The sequence below is a fragment of the Mirounga angustirostris genome, unplaced genomic scaffold (genome assembly GCF_029215605.1).
Source record: "Mirounga angustirostris isolate CCGP_5_RB_7025 unplaced genomic scaffold, mMirAng1.0.hap1 SCAF_5, whole genome shotgun sequence".
Taxonomy (NCBI): domain Eukaryota; kingdom Metazoa; phylum Chordata; class Mammalia; order Carnivora; family Phocidae; genus Mirounga; species Mirounga angustirostris.
In genome coordinates this window covers 114,644,295-114,670,330 of record NW_026991713.1, presented here as the reverse complement: position 1 = coordinate 114,670,330, position 26,036 = coordinate 114,644,295, and the positions used below count along the sequence as shown (strand labels likewise).

The 26,036-nt window shown below is 40.4% G+C and overlaps 1 protein-coding gene across 1 annotated transcript in view; it reads left to right on the top strand.

The window, feature by feature from the left end:
• The window catches only part of ACBD5 (acyl-CoA binding domain containing 5), a 44,796-nt gene extending 18,858 nt beyond the window's left edge, over positions 1 to 25,938 (top strand). The window contains 6 exon segments of the mRNA XM_064591933.1: positions 1,125 to 1,231; positions 3,505 to 3,766; positions 8,733 to 8,932; positions 14,744 to 14,788; positions 15,111 to 15,220; positions 25,715 to 25,938. Coding sequence (XP_064448003.1) covers positions 1,125 to 1,231; positions 3,505 to 3,766; positions 8,733 to 8,932; positions 14,744 to 14,788; positions 15,111 to 15,220; positions 25,715 to 25,721 — 731 coding nt within the window. The 3' untranslated portion in view covers positions 25,722 to 25,938.
• Positions 25,939 to 26,036: the final 98 nt, after the last annotated feature.

Genomic DNA, 26,036 nt, shown 5'->3' with positions numbered 1-26,036 from the left:
AGAAAGGAAGTAAGGAAAGAGTTCCCATAAAAATCTCTTATTCAGGAATATCTAGGGTTTATTAATATTATAAGGGTGTATAGCTTTGAAAGATAGTGCAATTAGGGGCAACTTTTATATTTTTATTGAGACTTTTCTTATTGTGTTGTATGGCATTTTAAAATAAAATTTTGAAAAAAAAATTTTTTAAGATTTTATTTATTTATTTGACAGAGAGACACAGCGAAAGAGGGAACACAAGTAGAGGGAGTGGGAGAGGGAGAAGCAGGCTCCCCACGGAGCAGGGAGCCTGATGTGGGGCTCGATGCCAGGACCCTGGGATCATGACCTGAGCCTAAGGCAGATGTTTAACAACTGAACCACTCAGGCGGCCCTAAAATTTTGAAATTTTTAACTTTTATTCCTGATGTTTCTTTTAACCTAAACCTCTGATTATATGATGCCTTTGCTTTCCATTCAGCAAGATAAGTTATAGTCTTTTCATATCTTAGGACTCTAGGGGTGAGCCTATAGTATGTAGTTGATGAATTATGAACATTGCTGCAATTCAGTCAAGAAACCAGGAAATAGGGGCGCTTGGGTGGCTCAGTCGTTAAACGTCTGCCTTCGGCTCAAGTCATGATCCCAGGGTCCTGGGATCGAGCCCGACGTGGTGCTCCTTGCTCAGCGGGAAGCCTGCTTCTCCCTCTCCCACTCCCCCTGCTTGTGTTCCCTCTCTCCTTTCTGTCTCTCTGTCAAATAAATAAATAAATAAAATCTTAAAAAAAAAAAACAAACACAAAACCAGGAAATAAACTTATTTAATATAACAACTGAACTTGCATAGTTGCATACCAATTTAGGCCTCCTAGCTGGTAGTCAGTTTTCTCTTACAAGGTTATTAAGTTTTGTACAGTTTGATATGGACAGTGTGTTTGTGTAATTACATGATAAACTATAATCTTTTCAAATAAAAATTATCAACTAAATTTAAAGTTTTGGTAAGTTAGAAGAAAAAATATGGCTTAATAAATCAAATTTGTCTCCAGTATGAAAATAATATAGAACTGATAAATTTTGAGAATGGAATAAATGCATTTTTCTTCAATTAGAGAATAATTTTTCCATCATTTGTTCATTTTTAGATATAAATGATGATCATGTTGAAGATGTTTCAGGAATTCAGCATTTGACAAGTGATTCAGACAGTGAAGTTTACTGTGATTCCATGGAGCAATTTGGACAAGAAGAGGTAAAAATGACATTTTTTAATTGGTAAATTTTCAAAGTGATATATCAGAATTCAGTGCATAACTTCTTTTATTTATTTTTTAATTTTTAATTTTATTATTATTTTTTTAAGAGAGCACGCATGTGGGAGGTGGGGGGAGGGGCAGAGAGAGAGGGAGGGAGAGAACCTCAAGCAGACTCCACACCCAGTGCAAGCCTGATGTGGGGCTCAATCTCACAACCCTCAGATTATGACCTGAGCCAAAATCAAGAGTCAGACACTTAACGAACTGAACCACCCGGGCACCCTGCATAAATTCTTTTAATAGCAGATGTACATGTTGTTCATCACTTTGAAAATATACCTATAAAATATTTATTTATTTATTTTTAAGATTTTATTTATTTATTTGATAGAGAGACAGGGAGAGAAGGAACACAAGCAGGGGAAGCAGCAGAGGGAGAGGGAGAAGCAGGCTTCCCGCAGAGCAGGGAGCCCGATGTAGGGCTCGATCCCCAGACCCCGGGATCATGACCTGAGCTGAAGGCAGACACTTAATGACTGAGCCACACAGGCGCCCCCCCTATAAAATATTTAAACATTTGTATTTAAAATTATTTTTGTGATTTTAAAAATATATAATATTCTTGAATATTAAAAAATATTTAAACATTATAATTTATAATATATTTATATTTGTAAATATTCTGAGGGAGGTGGGATGGGGGAGACAGAGGGTAAACTCTTTTTTTTTTTTTTTTAATTTTTATTTATTTATTTGAGAGAGAGAGAATGAGAGAGAGCACATGAGAGGGGGGAGGGTCAGAGGGAGAAGCAGACTCCCTGCCGAGCAGGGAGCCCGATACGGGACTCGATCCTGGGACTCCAGGATCATGACCTGAGCCGAAGGCAGTCGCTTAACCAACTGAGCCACCCAGGCGCCCCAGAGGGTAAACTCTTAAAGCTAGTCCCTATGTTTGAAACATTGATTGACAGTCAAGAAAAGTGGATAATTTTCAAATAAATCTGTACTTCACACTGACTTTTTTTTATTTTTTTATTTTATTTTTTTTTTTACACTGACTTTTTTTTTAAAGTATAATTAACATACAATATTATATTAGTTTTAGGTGTACAACATGTTGATTCAATGATTCTGTACATTACTTACTCGGTGCTCACCACGATAAGTGTAGTTACCATACAACTCTATTACAATATTGTTGACTATATTTCTTATGCTATACTTTCCACCTCTGAGACTTATTTATTTATTTATTTTTTAAAAGATTTTATTTATTTATTTGACAGAGAGAGACACAGCGAGAGAGGGAACACAAGCAGGGGGAGTGGGAGAGGGAGAAGCAGGCTTCCCGCGGAGCAGGGAGCCTGATGTAGGGCTCGATTCCAGGACCTTGGGATCATGACCTGAGCCGAAGGTGGATGCTTAACGACTGAGCCACTCAGGCGCCCCGAGACTTACTTATTTTACAGCTGGAAGTTTGTAGCTGTTAATCCCCTTTATCTATTTCACCCATCTCTGCCACATCCACCTCCCCTCTAGCAACCACCAGTTAGTTTTCTGTATTTAAGAGTTGTTTGGCTTTTGTTTGCTTTTCAGATTCCACACATAAATGAAATCATACAGTATTTGTCTTTCTCTGTCTGGCTTATTTCACTTAGCCTAATACCCTCTAGGTCCATCCATGTTGTTGAGAATGGCCAAATTTCATTCTTTTTTTATGGCCAACTTACTTAGTTCATATCATTTCGTCCAGGAAGCCTCCACTCAAACCCAGTATGGCACCCCTCGCATGAGTTCCTGTAGCAAGCACCCATTGTCTATCTTTTTCATAACACTTATCAAACTATGTTGTAGTGATCTTACTTCTTTCACTCCCTTACCAAGACTAGAAGCCTCTTGCAGAGATTTTTAACTCTGTCTTCATATTATCCTTAGAGTTTAGCATAGTAACTAGAATAAGAGTAGACATTTTTAACTGTCTGAGCCACTCAGGTGTTCCCAAGATTAGACATTTTAAAAAAAATCTCTTGGATGAATGACTGACCCATGAGAACAATTCATTGCCAAAACTACTCAATTCTTTGCTCATGGATAAATCATTTCTATCTCATTTCTTCCCTACATATAGGAAGAAGCAGTAGATGAATAACTTTTTAGAAAAATATTTTCTATCATAACATGACAAAAGTTTTATAAGAACAGTAGTTCTTCTATTATCATAAAAACTTATGTTTATAGCTTTTAACTAAGTATTGTTTTAAATTTGTAGTCTTTAGACAGCTTTACATCAAACACTGGACCATTTCGAGATTACCTGGATGTTGATCCCAATCAGCCCTTGGAATATTCTGCTTTTCCTGAAGAAGGATCTCCTGGAAAAGGCAACATTGGGGAAATGCAGGTGGTAGCAGTTGAAGGAAAAGGTGAAGTAAAGCATGGAGGAGAAGATGGCCGGAGTAACAGCGGAGCACCACACCGTGAGAGACGGGGTGGAGAAAATGAGGACTTCTCTAACGTCAGAAGAGGGAGAGGTGTGTATTCTTTTTTGTTCTCACTGACTCTTTATAAACTAATTAGTAAAACAGGAAAGTTTCAGATAGGAGAGACATTAGAACTATTAAATGTTAAAAAGGAACTAGGAAATGTTAAAATAAATTATCCTTACATAACATCTGACCATTTTTCTTTATGCCCGGTTCTCTCCTTTGTTCTACAAGGCATAGTAGTTTGATTTCTGAAGGTACCGGTTGGGGGGGTGGGGAACATCCCTATTTCTCCATCTTTTATGCAGTTTTTTGAGGTAGCCAAATTTATGTTCTGTCACCCCCCTTCCCCTGAGCAATTCCTTACTGGTTCCTCTAGCTGCGTTTCTGCTTTTATTTGCTACTATAGGTAAAAATTTGAATTCTGTCTTTTCCACATTTCCTTACTTAAATCAAAAGATATCTCTTAAAGCTGACAAATCAAGTAGTAGAGATAAAGAACATTTAACAATACAAAGGTGAACATTAAGAAAAGTACCGTGAGGGGCGCCTGAGTGGCTCAGTCCTTAAGCGTCTGCCTTCGGCTCTGGTCATGATCCCAGGGTCCTGGGATCGAGCCCTGCATCGGGCTCCCTGCTCCGCGGGGAGCCTGCTTCTCCCTCTCCCACTCCCCCTGCTTGTGTTCCCTCTCTCGCTGTGTCTCCCTCTGTCAAATAAATAAATAAAATCTTTAAAAAAAAAAAGAAAAGTACCGTGATCAGGTAATAGACTAGAGTTGAATGGGGAAGAAAAGTAAGTATATATTAATTTATAATTGTTCATAGTTAGGAATGAATAGGTACTGTCAAAAAAGAGAATTAATGGAAAGATAAATACCATATGATCTCATATGTAGAGTCTAAGAAAAAAGACTAAGCGTATAGATAGAGAATAGATAGATTGATAATTGCCAGAGGCAGAGGTGCGGGGGATGTGAAATGGGACAAGGGTCAAAGATAAAAACTTCCACTTATAAAATAAGTAAGTCATGGGGATATGATGTACAGCATGGTGACGATTGCTAATCATACTGTATTGGGTATTTGAAAATTGCTAAGATAGTAAATCTTAAAAGATACCACAAGGAAAAAAAATCTGTAACTGTATGGTGACAGATATTAATTGGACTTATTGTGGTGATTATTTTGCAATATATACAAATATTAAATCACGATGTTATACACTTAAAAAAAGGAAAATCCCTGTATAATTTCATGAGGTCATAAAAAAAAGGATTATCTATGTGTCTGGTTGAAAAAAATCTGCATAAAACAAATGAAGACATAGGGGGAGAAAAGAGAGAATTAATGGTATTTTTTTTTTTTTAAGATTTTATTTATTTATTTGACAGAGAGAGGCACAGCGAGAGAGGGAACACAAGCAGGGGGAGTGGGAGAGGGAGAAGCAGGCCTCCCACAGAGCAGGGAGCCCGATGTGGGACTTGATCCCAGGACCCTGAGATCATGACCTGAGCCGAAGGCAAACGCTTGACGACTGAGTCACCCAGGTGTCCCAAGAATTAATGGTATTAAGAAAATTATTGTTTAGGGCTCCTGGGTGGCTCAGTTGGTTAAGTGTCTGCTTTCAGCTCAGGTCATGATCCCAGGGTCCTGGGATCGAGTCCCGTGCCGGGCTTCCTGCTCAGCGGGGAGTCTGCTCCCTCTCTCTCTGCCCCTCCCCTCTGCTCGTGCTCTCTCTCTCTCAAATATATAAATAAAATATTAAAAAAAAGAAAGAAAATTATTATTCAAACACTAGCCATTTGAACATGTACCGAATGGTAAGTATTTAACGAAGAAGAGAAAGATCACAACCTATTACTAGAGCCTTGGATTCAGGCCCCTTTCCTTAAGCAATTTACCAAAATTGTATGTATGAAAAGCTTCCAATTTATAACCTGACTTCAGCCCACCTATAAAACACCACAACTCCTGGCAATCACAGGGGTCCCTAAAAGTGCCAGACCCTGAAGTTAAGCTTCACAAGCTTCACAGAAAATCTGCTTCAGCATTGAATAAGTATTATTGAGCTGTTCTTTGTCAGGCACTGTTCTGGGTTCCTGGGGTTGCTGTAGAGAACGAGATAGTCCCTCCTTCCCCAGAGCTCATGTTCTAGTAAAGGGGAGCTGACAGTGAATAAGTAAATAATTCCGATTGGTTGCAAATGGTGGTAAGTGCTCCGAAAAAAAAAAAAAATGAATCATTGGATTGCGTGACAGGAGGTGGGGATTACCATCACATGGGAATGGTCTGATTAATCCTGTTTTTGTGAGGCTGGTTTGAAAGCTGACTGTGACGTAGGATATGGTAAAGTGAGCAGAGATGGGACTAATTCTCTGGGGCCTTCCGTACCCTCCGACAGGCCCTCACAGAATATCTCAGGCTCTTAGGGATGCAGGAAAAAACCAGGCCTCCAACCAGATTTCCCACTTTTTTCCCCCCTTGCAAATTCCATACCAATAGCTGAAGTGGTCCTTTCCTGACAGCTGAAGAACCACTTCAAAACTTATTTCCTTTCAATACAAGAGTAAAGTCTTCTTGAAATGGCATAAGCACCTCAGTGTTCTCTTTGGGGTTTCACCTAGTAAACAGCCCCAGTTCCGTTTCTCTAACAAGACCACTTTTTTTTTTTTTAATCTTTTTTTTTAAAGATTTTATTTATTTATTTGACAGAGAGAGACACAGTGAGAGAGGAGCACAGGCAGGGGGAGTGGAGGGGGGAGAGGCAGGCTTCCCGCCGAGCGGGGAGCCGGATGCAGGGCTCGATCCCAGGACCCTGGGACCATGACCTGAGCCGAAGGCAGACGCTTAACAACTGAGCCACCCAGGCGCCCCTAACAAGACCACTTTTATAAAAACACTGCTTGATGCAAGCTCACCTTTGGGAATCCTGCTGCCACTCTAGGGCTCCAGGGTGCCAAAGGGCGATTCCTATTTATTACTTAAACAAACAAAACTTACCTGCTGTATTAGCAAACAGATAAGAACTTGTAATATTCCATTTCTGCACAGTAGTGCTTTTTATATGCTGCAATGTAAAACTGTTGCAGCCTTTCTGAAAAATAACTTGGCAACACTCATTGAGAACCTCTACAAAGGGGCGCCTGCGTGGCTCAGTGGGTTGGGCGTCTGCTTTCAGCTCAGGTGATGATCCCAGTGTTCTGGGATCGAGCCCTGCATCAGGCTCCCTCAGTGAGGAGTCTGCTTCTCCCTCTCCCTCTGCTCCTCCCCCTGCTCGTGCTCTCTCTGTCTCTCAAAAAAAAAAAAAAAGAACTTCTTCAAAGTTGTCATCCTTTGACCCAGTAATTCTTCTTTTTTGATTCTGTTTTTCCTAAAGAAATCAGAAATTTGGGCAAGAATTTATTTTTATTTTTTATTTTTTTTAAAGATTTTATTTATTTATTTGACAGAGAGAAACACAGCGAGAGCAGGAACATAAGCAAGGGAAGTGGGAGAGGGAGAAGAAGGCTTCCCGCCGAGCAGGGAGCCCGATGCAGGACTCAATCCCAGGACCCTGGGATCATGACCTGAGCCAAAGGCAGACGCTTAACAACTGAGACACCCAGGCGCCCTGGACAAGAATTTATATACAAAGACATTCATCACAGTGTAATCTGTAATCACAAAAATTTGGAATCATCCTAATTATCCAAAGTTGGAGAATGATTGAGTAAATTACTTCGTGGTCTTACTGGGGAATTTATGTAGCCGTTGCAGTGTTTTTTAAATAAAATTTAATGATGCAGATAAATGTTTATGATATTTTTTTAAAAGAAGGACACAGAATCTTGTGTTGGTAATGCCAATTCTATAATATATGCATAGGAAAAATAATGGATGGTTATATAACAAAATCTTAATAGTAGTGATAAGTATAATAGTATTTATAATAAAAATACATTAAAAAACCTTTTGAGAGGGGTGCCTGGGTGGCTCAGTTGTTAAGCGTCTGCCTTTGGCTCAGGTCATGATCCCAGGGTCCTGGGATCAAGCCCCGCCTCGGGCTCCCTGCTCCGTGGGAAGCCTGCTTCTCCCTTTCCCATTCCCCCTGCTTGTATTCCCTCTCTTGCTGTGTGTCTCTCTGTCAAATAAATAAATAAAATCTTTAAAAAAAAACCCAAAAAACCTTTTGAGAGACTTACACTGTGATGAAATAAAAAATGACCCAAGTGGAAAATACAGCTATTTTAGTGTAGTTTTTAGTACTCTAAAAAAGCAGTCTTCAAATTTTTTCAGTCTTGTTATCTTATTAGTAAGGAATTTTTTTTTTTAAAGATTTTATTTATTTATTTGAGAGAGAGAATGAGATAGAGGGGGAGAGCATGAGAGGGTGTAGGGTCAGAGGGAGAAGCAGACCCCCCGCTGAGCAGGGAGCCCGATGCGGGACTCGATCCAGGGACTCCAGGATCATGACCTGAGCCGAAGGCAGTCGCTTAACCAACTGAGCCACCCAGGTGCCCGGAATTTTTTTTTTTTTTAAGATTTTATTTATTTTTTTGACAGAGAGAGACACAGCGAGAGCAGGAACACAAGCAGGGGGAGTGGGAGAGGGAGAAGCAGGCTTCCCGCCAAGCAGGGAGCCCAATGTGGGGCTCCATCCCAGGACCCTGGGATCATGACCTGAACTGAAGGCAGACACCTAACAACTGAGCCACCCAGGTGCCCCATTAGTAAGGAATTTTTGAGAATGCAGCCCAAGTATGTAAATTATGTGTGAATTACATGCATTTCATCATGTGCTAGTGTAATAAGTACATTATAAAACCTTAGCAAGAAAAACACTGAGTATATTAATACAAATAGAAGCTTATATATCTACTTCTTTGCTCTCTGTGTTTTGTGTACTTCCTGATTGCTTCCACTCCACTTTGGAGATTTAGAACTCAAAGAAATAATAGAGGAAAATGAGTAAAACGCACTGTTGCTACTTTTATAAGAATTATTTAAAACTACCTTATTTTGCTGTCTTGAAATAGGGCATAGAATGCCACACATGAGCGAAGGATCCAAGGGTCGGCAAGTAGGAAGCGGAGGTGACGGGGAGCGCTGGGGCTCTGATAGAGGGTCAAGAGGCAGCCTCAATGAACAGATTGCTCTCGTCCTCATGCGCCTGCAGGAGGACATGCAGAACGTCCTTCAGAGACTTCATAAACTGGAAACACTAACGGCTTCGCAGGTGAGCTTTCGAATTTGTCTTCCTCCACTGCTGATCCTGTAAAACAGTATATAAGTGTAATCTGTGTTGATCAGATTTACACAAATCAATTTAATGTAATGATTTTTAAAAAAATAAAAAGGACTTAGGAGTGCTTGGCTGGCATAGTCGATAGAACATGCAACGCTTGATCTCTGTGTTGTGAGTTCAAGCCCCATGTAGGGCAGAGAGATTACTTTTTAAAAATAAAGTAATTAAAAAAAATTAAATTAAAAGGATCTACCTTTGAAAATATTGTTTACTTAAGAAAAGACTTACCCAGGGGTTCCTGGCTGGCTCAGTCGGTAGAGCATGCGTCTCTTGATCTCAAGGTTGCAAGTTCGGTCCCCATGTTGGGTGTAGAGATTACTTTAAAACAAAACAAAACAAAAATGTTGAAAAAAAAAGACTGACCCAAAAGCGAACTGCCACTTAATAAAAAAAGTTTTTTAGTGTAAAATTACCAGTACCATGTTGGAGGTAGAAGTAGGGTAGCTTAGTATTAGAAGGATTAGTGCTGTTAAGGGGCGCCTAGCTGGCTCAGTCAGTGGAGTGTTGGTCTCTTGATGTTGGGGTTGAGGGTTGAGGGTTCAGGCCCCATGTTGGGTGTAGAGATTACTTGAAAGTAAAATCTTTTTTTTAAGATTTTTTATTTGAGAGCGAGAGAGAGAAGGGGAGGGAGAGGGAGAAGCAGACTCCCTGCTGAGCAAGGAGTGCAATGTGGGACTCAATCCCACGACCCCGGGATCATGACCTGAGCCAAAGGCAGACACTTAACCAACTGAGCCACCCAGGTGCTCCTATTCTGTGACTTTTTTAAAGAGTATTTTGTTTATAGTTAATGTTTTTAATGGTATTGAAATTCTGCTAAAAATTCTTTTGATTTTTTTTTCTTGTAAAGAAAAAACTTGTAAAGTTTTTGTTTTTTTTTTTTAAAGATTTTATTTATTTATCTGACAGAGAGAGAGAGAGCAAGTAGGCAGAGAAACAGGCAGAGGGAGAGGGAGAAGCAGGCTGCCCGCTGAGCAGGGAGCCCGATGCGGGGCTCGATCCCAGGATCCTGGGATCATGACCTGAGCCGAAGGCAGACACTTAACCGGCTGAGCCAGGCGCCCCTAAAACTTGTAAAGTTTTTTATTCTTAGCTTACATAAAGCAAATCAAAAAAGATTCTGACATGTTAAAGACTTTTTCCTTAAAATTTGCATAATTCATTTGGATGACTAAAAGAAATAAACTGATGATAGAATAGTAGTAGATTGCAGAAATAAAGGAAACTTAGTTCAGTACCTCTATCTAGTTCAGCAGAGGAAGAAGGTGAGATTGGGGCAGAGCCTGCTCTATACCTAAACTTTCCAGATTTCTCATGCAATGCACTTTCCATCACAGTAAGCTGCCTGAGGCTCATGCACTCAATAAATATTTGTTGAATGGCCACACACCAGAAAAGTATTTCTGGGCAGTGGACGCATAAAGGAAAGGGGAGATAGCGCTGTGTAGCAGAGCTTGGAACAAACTATCTGGATTCAAATCCTATCTCTGCCACTTACTGTGTGGTCTTCAGTCAGGTTACTTTACTTCTCTATGCCTCAGTTTCCTTATCTATAAAATGGAAATACTAGTAATGCCTATCACATAGGATTGTTCAGAGAATTTTTTTTTTTTAAAGATTTTATTTATTTATTTGACAGAGAGAGACACGGGGAGAGAGGGAACACAAGCAGGGGGAGTGGGAGAGGGAGAAGCAGGCTTCCCGCTGAGCAGGGAGCCTGATGTGGGGCTCAATCCCAGGACCCCGGGATCATGACCTGAGCTGAAGGCAGATGCTTAATGGCTGAGCCACCCAGGCGCCCCAGGATTGTTCAGAGAATTAAGTAAAATGCATAGTACAGTGCCTGGAACACTCATGTGACATCTACATACTGTCACATGACATGATGATGGTGACGATAATAGCAATGATAGTAAGCCAGCTTGGTTTCCTCCCTCAGGAAGTTCACAGCCTTAGAGAGGACCTCACTTAAATAATTCTCTGTCTTCATATTTTCTTTGCAATGGTTGCAACTGTATGGGATTTTGCCTTTCAGAAATCTTTTCCAAAAAATTCAGTAGGGGCGCCTGGGTGCCTCAGTCGTTAAGCGTCTGCCTTCAGCTCAGGTCATGATCCCAGGGTCCTGGGGGATCGAGCCCCACATCGGGCTCCCTGCTCGGCGGGAAGCCTGCTTCTCCCTCTCCCACTCCCCCTGCTTGTGTTCCCTCTCTTGCTGTGTCTCTCTCTGTCAAATAAATAAATAAATAAAATCTTAAAAAAAAAATTCAGGGTGCCTGAGTGGCTCAGTCGTTAAGCGTCTGCCTTCAGCTCAGGTCATGATCCCAGAGTTGCTGTGTCTCTCTCCGTCAAATAAATAAATAAAATCTTTAAAAAAAAAATTCAGTAATCCTTATTTTAATCTAGCTGTAGAATGGTAAATAGAACTTCTAAATATGTAAAAACCACTGATACCAACAAAAATTCATTGCTCGACTAAACTTTAGTCAGACTCCTGAACTTTCTCTTAGGCCCATCTCTCCACTTCTCCCTTGTAAAATCCAGTTTTATCAAGAACCCTGCTCCGTCCGTTTAACCAGGCAGGCTCCTCATCCTCCACCAAACCCAGGTGATGTCTGACATCACCCTGGTTCGTCTTCAGCAAGAATCCTGTTAGGTCGGTTTAGCCAGAATCTTCCTTACCCCTGATGTTTCCTGTTAGGAATTTTCCATCCACCGATCCCAGCCCTACTCCTTGATAACGAAATTCCCCCTCGCCCGTGCTGCGATGGGAGTTGAGCCCCATCCATCTCCCCCTACTGTAGAAGTCCCTATGCCCATAGTGATAGCCCCTCCTCCATTGAAGAAAGTCTTCCTTACTGTGCTTTCACACGTGTCACTGATTTTTTTTTTTAACAACACGTATGGATAAATATCATTAAACCAAAAAATCACAGTGCTACTTATACAGCTAGTGCCCGTGCTGCTTAGATGGAAGCAAGGGTCCTTGGGACTCTTCATTTGCCTTTCCAGACCCTTTATTACTTAGAAAAAAAAATCCGCTAATAGTTAACTTTTTTTTTTAAGATTTTATTTATTTGAGAGAGAGAGAATGAGAGACAGAGAGCATGAGAGGGAGAGGGTCAGAGGGAGAAGCAGACTCCCTGCAGAGCAGGGAGCCCGATGCGGGACTCGATCCAGGGACTCCAGGATCATGACCTGAGCCGAAGGCAGTCGCCCAACCAACTGAGCCACCCAGGCGCCCTAATAGTTAACATTTAATAGTTCTGACTCTACCTTAGTATTTGTTAGTAGTTGCTGCTTTAATGAGAATAGTGTCATCACATTGGGATTTGGTCACCTTGAATTCCGTTCAAAATCACGTGGACTCATGTGACCTTAGTTAAGTCAGCATATACCAGGGAGCCCAATTTTGTAAATCTATCCTGTATTCTGAAGAAAGTGCCCTAAGGTAAATCTCCTGATTAAATATTATTATGCCTTGGGGCGTCTAAGTGGTTCAGTCGGTTGAACGTCTGACTCTTGGTTTTGGCTCAGGTCATGATCTCAGGGTCGTGAGATCGAACCCCACATTGGGCTCCGCATTGGGCTCTGTGCTCAGCAGCAGTCTGCTCAAGATTCTCTCTCTCTCTCTCCCTCTCTCTCTCTCTCTCTCCGCCTCTCTGCCTCTGGCCCTCCCTGGTGCATGCTTGCGCGTGCACACTCTCTCTTTCAAATAAAAAAGTAAATCTTTAAAATATATCATTGTGCCTGCAAGGTACAATTACAAATAATATCATAAAAATCATTACCTTGTCTAGATTCTTTCAGCACTTGCAATTTGATTATACTCTTCTTTAACACCTTAATGGTCTGTGAGGACTAATGTAACATCTGGAGGCAACTAATTTAGTTTTACCTGTAAGGTATAGTCATCCTGGGGACTGGGGTCCTTGAGATCATATTACTTATAACAAGGAAATTTAAAGCCTGCCTCCTCCTTACCACTTCCTGCTGTTGGTTCAGTACACAGGCCTCTGTGCTGTGCCTTGAATTTGCCCGCAGGCTCCCTCCCACCCTTGGTCTTTGCACTTGCTGTTCCTTCTATACGGAAGATTGTTCTCCTCAACCCCCTACCCCACCCCCCCCTTAGCCACAGAGCATAATTTTCTTTGTTTAGGTCTTTGCTGCAGTGTCAGCAAAGCCTTCTCTGACCACCCTATTTAAAATTGCAAGACTTGGGCGCCTGGGTGGCTCAGATGGTTGAGCATCTGCCTTCAGCTCAGGTTATGATCCCAGGGTCCTGGGATTGAGTCCTGCTCCTTGGGAGCCTGCTTCTCCCTCTGCCTCTCTCTCTCTCTCCCTCTCTGTCTCTCATGAATAAATAAATAAAATCTGTAAAAATATATATATATAAATAAATAAATAAAATTGCAAGACTCTCCTCCTCCAACATGTCTCATCTCCTCTCTCTGTTTTTCTTTTTCTTTTTTTCCTCCCTCCTGTTTTATTTTTCTTTATGGCGTTTATCACTACCTGATATACTATATATTTTACTAATTTATTCATTATTATTTGTATCTCTCCATTACAGTATAAGCTCCATTAGGGCAGCACTTTTTGTCATTTTGTTCCCTGTTGCATCTCTAACACCCAGAGTAGTAACTGGTACATAATAGGTGCTGAGTAAATATTTACTGAATTAATGAATGAATCAATGAATGATCTTATTAATTTTCATACCATTTCTATGAAGTTATAATAAATGGAGAAACTAGAGTAACAAGTTTCCAACAATTAGTATAAGGAAACTTGTTTTCTGGATGAGCCAAGTTGGAATATAAATTTCCTAAATTAATTTGAAATTTTTCTGCTTAGTTTATACATCTCATTGAAAAACTGACAGTATTCCTCCCCTCAGGAAAGGTAACTATGTGAGGTGAGGAATGTGTTAATTAGCTTGATTATGGTAATCATTTCACAATATATATATGTATCAAATTGTCACATATATATATTAATTATATCTCAAATTATGTCTTAATAAAGCTGGAAAAAAATTTAAAAATAAAACTACAGGGCGCCTGGGTGGCTCAGTTGGTTGAGCGACTGCCTTCGGCTCAGGTCATGATCCTGGAGTCCCTGGATCGAGTCCCGCATCGGGCTCCCTGCTCGGCGAGGAGCCTGCTTCTCCCTCTAACCCGCCCCCCTCTCATGTACTCTCTCTCTCTCTCTCATTCTCGCTCTCTCAAATAAATAGGTAAATCTTTAAAAAAATAAAAATAAAAATAAAACTACAACACTGACAGTTCATTTCTCATATTTATCATACCTCTTGTGCTATAACTTTTCATAAATTTTCAAAACAGATCTTTGGATATGATTTATAATTTTAATAATAATCAAGGCTGCAGTTGTCAGATGTGTTTGTAAATTGGTAATTTTTTTGGAAATTAAAGAATAAGAAAAGTTGATTAGGTAATTTAATAACAGTATAAAAGAAGTAATGGTTTAGATTAGTTTGAGGTTTTATTTTGATAATTTTATATAATTTGAACTATAAAATATAAAATGTCAAAGGTATTTATTTGGCTAGCAATTTTAGGGACCTTGTTATTTGGTCAGTATGGGTTTTAGGACAATTGAAGCATGGTTAGCAGAATAAACTAATATTTTAGCCTTTAAAAAAAAAAAGATAGGAAATAGAAAAATTACTATTTTTTTCTTATTTTGTCCAAGCTAAATCACTTTTATTTGTATTTATAGGCAAAATCATCAACATTACAGACCAGTAATCAGCCTCCCTCACAGGTAAGAAATTCTTAAGTCTAAGTCCCAGGGTTTCAAATAACTTAAAATAATTTAGGTATACAAGGTTCTTAAAGTATTCCAAATGAAATCTACCCTGTAGAGCTTTGAAGTTAAAATATACTTGTTATATGTTTAAGTCTAAAGTACTCCTGGAAGTCTACTTACAGAATTATGCTCTAAGGTACAGAATACCTCCCTTCTGTTTAGCAGGACTGAGATTTGTTATTAAGTTTTATATTTTCAAAATTATGAAATAGTATGTTTTTATGTTTATACATGCAATGTGTAATAGACTGGTGACCAGCTTATTTTATTTTCTCAGAGACCATCTTGGTGGCCCTTCGAGATGTCTCCTGGTGCATTAACTTTTGCTATCATATGGCCTTTTATTTCCCAGTGGTTGGTGCATTTATATTATCAAAGAAGGAGAAGGTAATTTAGTTTTATGATTGACAATAGTATGCAGAGTCTTATAATCTATAGTAGATAGAACTTTCAATAGCAGTGAAGAGGATAGCTCTGTTTTATAGATGTATTGTCATACTGGACATTCTGTACCGATCCTGAGACTGAACTATCTTGGAAATGGTATCTAGTGGATTTCTAGGTACCTGTTAGACTTAAAAAAATTAAAGTCTGATGGTTATTTTGGGCCCTTTGCTAACATTAAACAACTATAGACAATAGGTAGGGAAACAAATAATGCCTGCATACTCTTTGAAGTAGACATTGACATTTCAGAAGATTTTTAGCCTGGTGGTTGACTGTCTCTAGAAATAGAGATTTTTCTAATTTGAGGGCCAATATTCCAGTTTGGGATGCCAGGAGATACGTCAAATAGGTCTGAGAATAATAGATTGGGATCCTTGAAAGGGCTCTGAGATTGTCTAGGTTAGGAATAACCTGAGGCTCAATCTCTTGGGTTCATTAAAGCATTTTTTTTTTAGACACTACGTAAACTGAATTACTTCGCATGGCTGGGCATATAGACCATCGTTTACCCCACTCATGGCCTCACTTATTATGTTTTTGGTGTTTTCATCACCATGTCCCATTAAATAACAGATGGGGAGAAGAAATAGGATATTTGATAACTTTAAGTGCTGTCTTAAATATGTGCAATAGAGACACATTTTTTAAAATCTACAAGTTTAAGTAATTATGGGTATGTTGTTCTTCTACCAAAGAACCCAAGTCCCTAATTAACTGTATTTGCTATCAAAAGCAGAAATGAGACATTCGCCCTTCTCTTCTCTGAAAGGGATAAACAGCACACTAGTTAATGTAAGTGCTCCAGTGATAATACCTGATGGCAGAGAAACCGAAATGCATCGGGATTTGGGTGAATCCTTTTAGTCTTCCTGCTTTCTGCTTATGTTAAGACAGTTTGACTTACGTTCGTAAGAGAACTAAGTAAGTTCCGTGGTACATTCATGTTCTTGGAATACGCCCACTCACTTGAAAAAACTTGAGTTAGGAGTTCAGAAACAAAAACTGCTCTCACAGTGTTATTTACCTCTTTTCTAAGTCATTTGTATAGATGTCATTTCAGCTGTGTGGAAGGTGGGTGTCAGGGTTCGATAAACCTTAGTTTAAGTCCTTTCTTTTCTTCTTTTTACACATTTTACATTTCTCCCATGATGGTCGGGTTTAGTGGTACACAGTGGTTTTTTGTTTTTTTGTTTTGTTTTTTTTTTTTTTCAGATTTTATTTATTTGAGAGAAAGAGAGTGAGCGAGAGAGAGAGCATGGAGGGGAGCGGGCAGAGGGAGAGGGAGAAGCAGGCTCTCCACTGAGCAAGGAGCCTGACATGGGGCTCGATCCCAGGACCCCGAGATCATGACCTGTGCTGAAGGCAGAAACTTAACCGACTGAGCCACCCAGGTGCCCCTCACACAGTGTTTTAAATTTTAATTTCCCTAATAAATGGAGGGAAAAAGGACCCAGCCTTTTTCACTATTTAATAAGAATGCTAGATTCAAGTAGCAGGACACAGTGGCACTAAAGTTAGGTATTGACATAATTTGCAATGTATTTCGAAGTTCCTTTTCATGTTTCCTTTGTTGAAAGGCGAGGATTGGAGAGTAGAGAAATTTGGCACAAGACAAAAGCCCTAACGCCTCCTTGAGTTAATAATTTATGTTATGCTTAAGTTTGCAGCAGCTTGTCACTTTATTAAAGATGGAAAAAACAATGACTTTGCTTCAGCAGTCACCCAAAATTGCAATTTTTCTAAAAAGTTTTTTGTGTTTTTTTAAAAGATTTATTTATTTATTTATTTATTTATTTGACAGAGAGAGAAAGACACAGTGAGAGAGGGAATGCAAGCAGGGGTAGTGGGAGAGGAAGAATCAGACTTCCCTCAGAGCAGGGAGCCCGATGCGGGGCTTGATCCCAGGACCCTGGGATCATGACCTGAGCTGAAGGCAGGCGCTTAACGACTGAGCCACCCAGGTGCCCCCTAAAAGTATTTTTTTAAGATATTCCTTCCTGGTAGACATCTATGCCATTTCTCCTAAGTATCTCTTTCAATTGCTTACAGATGCCTCTGAATGGAGAAACTCTTACCTATTTTTTTTTAAAGATTTTATTTATTTATTTGATAGAGATAGAGAGAGGGAGAGCACAAGCAGGTGGAGTGTCAAGCAGAGGGAGAGGGAGAAGCAGGCTCCCCGCTGAGGAAGGAGCCTGACGTGGGGCTCGATCCCAGGACCCTGGGATCATGACCTGAGCCGAAGGCAGCCGCTTAACCGACTGAGCCACTGAGGCGCCCCATTCTTAACCTATTTTTTTTTTTGATGTAGTGTTCCATGATTCATTATTTGCATATAACACCCAGTGCTCCATGCAGTACGTGCCCTCCTTAATACCCATCACCAGGCTAACCCATCCTCCCACCCCCTCCCCTCTAGAACCCTCAGTTTGTTTTTCAGAGTCCATTGTCTCTCATGGTTCATCTCCCCCTCCAGTTTCCCCCCTTCATTCTTCCCCTCCTGCTATCTTAACCTATTTTTAATATTCTACTTTGTTATTGTTGAATCTTCATCAAGTTTTCAGTATGTTAAGTGTTTAGTCCTTCCAAATTACCAATTATTTAGACTGCGCAACTGCATTTTGTTTTAAAGATTATTTATTTATTTATTTATTTGACACAGAGAGAGAGACAGCGAGAGGGAACACAAGCAGGGGGAGTGGGAGAGGGAGAAGCAGGCTTCCTGCGGAGCAAGGAGCCCAATGTGGGGCTCGATCCCAGGACCCCGGGATCATGACCTGAGCCGAAGGCAGACGCTTAATGACTGAGCCATCCAGGTGCCCCCGCAACTGCATTTTGATGAGATAGTGGGTTTTTTTTTTTAAAGATTTATTGACTTATTTGTGAGAGAAAGCACATGGAGAGGAGGGGCAGAGGCAGAGGGAGAGAGAGAAAATCCCAAGCAGATTCCCCGCTGAGCGTGGAGTCTGACATGGGGCTTGATCCCAGGCCCTGACCTGAGATCATGAAACTGAGCCAAAATCAAGAGTTGGATGCTCAACCGACTGAGCCACCCAGGTGCCCTGGATGAGATAGTGTTTTATGTATTATTTGTTTATATATGTAACAAGTTAACTGGGGTTGGAGATAGAGCCATATTTGATATGGAAATATGTTTCGGCCTTGAGGGGACTTAGACATCTTTTCATCTGGAAGTGTGTAGCAGTTTTTATTCTGACAGTTATATAGGAATGAAAACTAGAGAGCAGTGTGTATGGTTTGGAGGAGATGGGTTCTGTGTTAGAGATGAGGAGAAAGATCCAGAAATCCAGTTAGAGTGGGAAAGGTGTGGAAAGGAGTGGGTATGCCCCCCCCCCGCCAGTGCAGAAGAATCTAAATTCAAAAGTAAATTACTCGCGGGGCGCCTGGGTGGCTCAGTCGGTGAAGCGTCTGCCTTCGGCTCAGGTCATGATCTCAGGGTCCTGGGATCGAGCCCCGCATCGGGTTCCCTGCTCTGTGGGAGGCCTGCTTCTCCCTCCCCCTTTGCCTGCCACTCCCCCTGCTTGTGCTCTCTCTCTCTGTCAAGTAAATAAATAAAATATAAAAAAAACATTGTATTATCACTCTGCAGGAGGTCAGAAAAAAACCAAAAAACAAAAACATTTTTTCTGAATGTGGTATGAAGAGCAACACCTGCAGACTTCTTGTTCAAAAATTGGCCCTGCACAGCCTCCTGTGGTTCTACCTCTACCCAGTTACCCAACCTGACCATTCTAGTCAAATTATCCAGGAGTAAAATTCTAAAAGCAGCCCTATTAAGTCCAAAAGACTACCCTTAAGCTATTACTTTGAAGGGAAGGATGTTTGCAACCGCTTTTCTTTTCTTTTTTTTTTTTTTTAAAGATTTTATTTGTTTATTTGACAGAGAGAGATGCAACCGCTTTTCTTGATCATTCTGCCCAGGTTCATAAATATGCGTGTAGTTTTCTTGCGGCACTGAGCTTTCAGTAGTGAGGTTCTAGAAACTAGGTAGGTGTGGGGAGGATTTCTGCAGAAACACTCTTCAGGTGGAGCCTGGGGCAGATGGTCCTGCCTCAGAAAGTCCAGGCTTCTGAGGAGGGGAAAGAAACCATCAGTGCAGCCGAGCAGATCCTTGAGCAGGCAAGGTGAAAGGCATCATGTTTCCCTCTACCCTTAATCTGTTGTTTTCTGTAACTTCTCTTCTCTTATCACACCATACCCTACATTTTGCAAGTTAATTTAAAAAGAAAAAAGGAGAAAAAGATCTCAGGAAGAGCCTTGAAAAACATTCTAAAATTCTGAAAATACTGATGGGGATTTATGTCTATTTGCCTATTACAGGAGAAGATTGACAATTAGAGAGTTGTATGCTTTTTTGTAAATCTGCAAAGGATTTTGTGTAGGAATCTACATCACGTGGGTTGTTAGTAAGTGTTGATAACTGTTCATGTACCTTCCAGCTAACATTTCTGCTAAAACCTCACTCAGGCTGTTAGTCTTTAGAACCAGCCTGCAATTGTGGGACGCCTTGGTGGCTCAGTCAGTTAAGCATCTGCCTTCAGCTCAGGTCATGATCTTGGGGTCCTGGGATCCAGCCCCAGGCCCACTTTGGGCTCCCTGCTCAGTGGGGAGTCTGCTTCTCCCTCTCCCTCTGCTCCTCCCCCCAGCTGGTGCTCTCTCTCTCTCAGATTAATAAATAAAACCTTTAAAAAAAAAAGTACCACCCACAATTCTGTTCTGGCTCCAGGGACCTTTTTTTTTTTCTTCATGCCTTAAGGGCTGTCCTTATGTTACATAATATGAAAAATGATCTGCTTATTTAAAATGTCACTCCTGCCAAGGAAGTGTACATAAGGGGTGCCTGGTTGGCTCAGTCGTTAAGCGTCTGCCTTCGGCTCAGGTCATGATCTCAGGGTCCTGGGATCGAGCCCCGCGTTGGGCTCCCTGCTCAGTGGGAGCCTGCTTCTCCCTCTCCCCCTACCCCTGCTTGCATTCCCTCTCTCACTGTGTCTCTCTCTGTCAAATAAATAAATAAAAATCTTTCAAAAAAAAAAAATCTTTCAAAAAAAAAAAGGACGTGTACGTAAGAGGCTTTCTGCAGAAGATAAAGGCTGATGGTATTATCTAAAATACCACTCCTGCCAAGGAGGTTGCATAAGAGCATTTCTACAGAGGTGAGGAATGAATCTGTGATGAGAACGTTCCAGACATTTTGGCATCTTGAGTTCTGGGGAGGGAATAGAGATTTTACCACTGTGGGGCCTTTCCCAGATCTCAGATCATACGCGAATTGTGTTTTGTGCTAACAAGCCCACCTCCTTCTCTGATCACTCATTCACTCTGCTATCACTAAAACTGTCACATTATACCTTTCCAAATTGTTAGTTTATATGTCTCCCCCTCACACCCAAGCTAACCTGAGAGCTCTTTTGAGAGCTGAGAGCCTGCCTCATTTATGTTTGAATCCTCAGTGCTTGGCACAGTGCCTGGAAAGTAACAGACACAAAATATATGTTGATTTTTTTTTTTTTTAAGATTTTATTTATTTAGTTGACAGAGAGAAAAGAGCGCATAAGCAGGGGGAGCGGCAGGCAGAGGGAGAGGGAGAAGCAGTCTCCCCTCTGAGCAGAGAGTCCGACCCCAGGACCCTGGGATCATAGCCTGAGCTGAAGTCAGACACTTAACCAACTGAGCCACCCAGGTACCCCAATATATGATGATTAAATGAGTAGTCTAGGTTATATATCTATCAACCTTTTGTAATCTTACTCAGCTTTTTTTTGTTTCAGAATTTCTCCAAGTTATAAAATAATTCCCAAAATTCTGAATTGCATTAAGCCAACTAGAAAAGGATGAGAAGTAATTTCTTAAGAACTGTTGGTAATTGGGGCGCCTGGGTGGCTCAGTCGTTGAGCGTCTGCCTTCGGCTCAGGTCATGATCCCGGGATCCTGGGATCAAGCCCCACATCGGGCTCCCTGCTCCACAGGAAGCCTGCTTCTCCCTTTCCCACTCCCCCTGCTTGTGTTCCCTCTCTCGCTGTGTCTCTGTCAAATAAATAAATAAAATCTTTAAAAAAAAAAAAAAACTGTTGGTAATTTTATGGTTTGATTCTGAATGTGAATATTATTGTTATGTTATCCAAAGAATTCTCTGGTATGGATGTGTTTTGTATTCAGGTTGCATTTATATTCATAGGAAATTGGTTTTTACTTTGTTTTTAAAGAAAACTGAACTGAAGAAAATGATATTTTCCCCAAGAAGACTACTGGGCCTGAATGACCTCAGAATGAAATGGAATGTGGAACTCACAAGAAATCTTAGTTTGTGATGATTACATTTCTTTTTGTCGTCCAATAGTTTGGTTTGTGTACATATATACATATATATATATTTTGCACTACACAAATGATAACATCTTAAGGACTAATATTGCTGATACTTGAATAATTAATCTCAACTAGGTTATAAGTAGCATACATAGATTTGCCCTACCCTTGAACTTGAAGGACATTAAATTATTAATTATTGTTTGGTAACATGTTTACCTGATTATCTCCCATAGAGAACTATAAGCTGCTTTTCCAAGGTACAGTTGTGATAATGAGATGAGATTTGTAACTGGATATTTTTAATTTTCTAAATTAACTATGGGAAAGAATGCAAACCAGGAGTGAATTTCAAATGAGATTAAATCAACTTTCTGTCTTAGTCACTGAATTGCCATGCCAAGGACTAGAAAACTGCTGGAAGAATCTTCTCCACATCCACTCTGTGGGCTGCCCCTAATCCCTCCTGGGCATTCACAGCGCTGACTTTAGTGTTTAGGCGTCCTTATTACAAAGTAGAGCCCTACGTCCGAGGCTTACTTTTTACAAACGAACACAGACTAGACATAACCTGCTGACAAGAATGATGAAGAATCGGCTTCAAGTAGGTCTGAAAGTATACTCTGAGCCTGTAGATCATTGGTAAGATTTTATTCAATCGTATACATTTATTCCTTTGTAATCGCTTTTCTTTATCTGAGGATATCTTGTTTCTGCTTCATAGGGTGCTTTGAAATGTAAAATGAAAACTTATTTATACTGTTTTTACGAAGGTCAAAAAGGAAACATATGAAAATCATTTTTCTGCAACTGGTAAACTACACAGACTGGACTCTTAACCTCTTAGTGCCTCCGTTTTTCCTTCGGGGTATGATATTTGAGATACACCTATTTCACAGGGGTAATGGAAGGATTTGCAAGCTAGCAGGCCATGTGCTTCCATATGAGTAAGGCACACCCAACTAATGTAAACTTAAATGTCCCCCATTTAGACTAAAAAGAAGACTGTAATTTAGATCCTTGAAGGCTTTGTTTGGAATTATTCTTCCTGTATACCTTCCAAAACTCCACTTATTTAGATGTACCTTGTACTGTAAAGATTTCTCTCATTCAAAGGCATAGTAGCAAATAATTTTTAAGCATTCTTGGTATGTATGATGTTGGGTTAAGCATCATGTGTTCAGAGTGTTTTCAGTAAGAAAGTAATCCATCTCTAGGATAGAGAGTGGTTCTTTGTTTGCTTGAAGAAAAAAGTATAAGAATATAATTTGCTTTCCCCAGACTCTTTTTTCCTTTTTTTTTCATGTAACTTGGTGTTTTTTATTTTTTAATCACATCTTGATTAAAATGTGTCTATCTAAAGGGATTACTAATATTTGCTTTTTAAAAACTGTTCTCTAGTTATTTGGGGGAAAAAATGAAGCAAGTAACTGAATTATATGTAAAAATAAGGTTTAAACCTGTAGATCAGGGATTATTTTCAAAAATTAGATATCAATTTGGTATCAGAAAATGGTGGCTTTTCTCTTTAGTAAATCAATTAACTAAATGCCAATTAAGAATGTAAGCAGTTGTGATTCATTACAGGCACTGGGAGGTGACTGACTCCTAGGGATAACCATTTGTATCCTATTCCAAAGTCCTATTTTATAGTTTGAAAAGCACTTTGCAGACAGTTCTTGTATATACAAGTAAAGATGTAATTATAGGATATAGTGTTACTGCTTTGTTTAACGAGAACCTCATTTAAAATTTTAAATTGACAGCTGGTATTTTTTTAATGATCTACTTCTTTTCTGTTTCTTTATTGTAAAGCTACGTTAAAAATAAAAGGTTAATGAGAAATGCTATGGTTTTTATTACTTGTTACTGGTAGAAGTACATTGATTATAAAGGATTAAATGAGCAGAAATAATGGGAATTCATAGAACGTAATCATGCCTCTTTCGGAGTAAAGCCATACTATTACATACAATTTCATAAAAGTCCCAAAGTGGGATAAAGTAGAGCTCCTTTAGTCATTTGGTTAAGAATGTTATTGATCCAGTCAAAATCTTAGTTTCCATTCTTTCACCAAATAGTTAGCTTCCCCCAGCTACTCAGTGCACCCTTAATCAGCCAAGACATTTTAAATACACACAGTTGGTCTTAGGTGGAACATGGTGAGAGAATTTGTGTGTTTTGTTTTGTTTTTTCCTAAAGATTTTATTTATTCATTTGAGAGAGAAAGAGAGAGCGCACACAAGCGGGGAGTGGAGGGAGAGGGAGAAGCAGGCTCCCAGCTGAGCAGGGAGCCCGATGCAGGACTCGATCCCAGACCCTGGGATCATGACCTGAGCTGAAGGCAGATGCTTGACCGACTGAGCCACCGAGGCCTCCCAGGCTTTGTGTTTTTTGTTTTTTTTTTTTTTAAGATTTTATTTATTTGACAGAGAGAGACACAGCGACTCTGGGATCATGACCTGAGCGGAAGGCAGACGCTTAACGACTGAGCCACCCAGGCGCCCCTGTGTTTTTAATACAAACATATAACTTGTAACTTCTACAGGTGGTGATAAAAAGTGATGTTAGCTATTTGTATCATTTAAGATCCCAGTGTTCTGCTGCATGTCATAAAAACTTAACTGCAGTGACTTGACCAAATAAATTTGGGGTTTTTTTTCTTATATACAGGAAGTACACAGGGACGCCTTCATCAGTCTTACACAATTCACAGCGCTCACCATTCAGTGCCCCCTTCTTTAGGTCTGTTTCTGTACTTGTTTTTCCTTTCTGCTTCTCAATCCTTGTTTGCCCTGATTTTCTCTCCATTAATCCTCTTTTGAAGTGGTACTACATTGTATAAACTGGAAAGTGATAAATGTCCTTTCCTTTTAAAAAACAATTAAATGGAACTTCTAAACACATACATAATACGAGGGGTAGCTAGCCATTGCTCTGTTATTCTGCCTAGCATCCTTTCCTCTTCCTCCTGATAAAAGCACCGCTCCCCTCTCTGTCCCTCCCCGTTTGGAGAGAGCTCTCCCTCCTGCACTCTCATTAGGTGATTTGGGGGAGGCTAAGGAATGGAACACCCAGCCATCCCAGCCCTGCCCCCCGCCCCCAAGCCACAGTGGTGGGCCTGTGACTCAAAACTGGCCAGTGTACATCCTGTTCTGCTGACCACAGCGACAGTCTTAGGGATGGGCATATGACCGTAAGTAGGGCAAGTGGTGTTATTCTCTGGATTTATTTCAGGTAACCAGGAGAGAGCATTTTGCCTTTTCCAGAATGTTAGATAGTTTGAGTCATAGAGTATGAAGCCTTTTTGGATTGGCTTCTTGCACTTAGCAATATGCATTTAAGCTTCCTTCATGTAATTTTGGAGCTTCACACCTAATTTCTTTATATTTTTTTATGACTGTGTTTCCATGGAGTTTTATAAAACAAGCAGGAGCGGGGGCAGATTTGGCCCATGGGCCATAGTTTGCTGACTTCTCATCTAGATAGCTTATTTCTTTTTAGCACTGAATCATATTTGATTGTATGGATGTACCACAGTTTATTTATCCTTCCACCTATTGAAGAACATCTTGGTTGCTTCCAAATTTTAGCAGTTATGAATAAAACTGCTGTAAACAACTGTGTGCTGGTTTTGTGTGGTCATACTCATTTGGGTAAATACCAAGGAGCATGATTGCTGGATCACATGGTAAAGGTATGTTAGGGGTTTTTTTGGGGGGGGAAGTGGAGAGAGAGCATGGGCGGGGTGGGGAGGGGCAGAGAGAGGAGAGAGAGAATCCCAAGCAGGCTCCATGGCCAACACAGTGTCCAATGTGGGGCTTGATCCCACAACCCTGAGACCACGACCTGAGCCAAAATCAAGAGTTAGTAGATGCTCAACCGACTGAGCCACCCAGGTGCCCCAGTATGTTTAGTTTTATAAGAAAGTGCCAAAATGTCTTCCAGAGTGGCTGTACTATTTTGTATTCCCACCAGTGATGAACAAGAGTTCTCGTCTCATGTCTTTGCCAGCATTTGGTGGTGTCAGTGTTTTGGGATTTGAGCTGTTCTGATGGGTGTGCAGTGGCATCTCAAGGTTTCATTCTCTTTCTCTTTGAATTACAGCCTGTAAGGTTGATACTGGGCCATCTATCCTGCAACCTGGAGGAGGCTGAGATCTGGGCCATCTATCCTGCAACTTGGAGGAGGCTGAGATAATAAGGCCAACATCTGGACCTAAGAACTTAGACCCCAGTCAGATACAGTGAATTCAAGTGAACTCTGAAAACACTACCCCTCTCTTTATACAATTTGTTTACATGGATTAATAAATTTCCCTTGTTACTTAAGGTGGTTTCAGTTAGGTTTCTGACACTTGCAGCCCGAGACCTGACTACTATAGACACCTCTTGATTCTCCGAACGGAGGTGGTGTGCAGGCTTTAGAG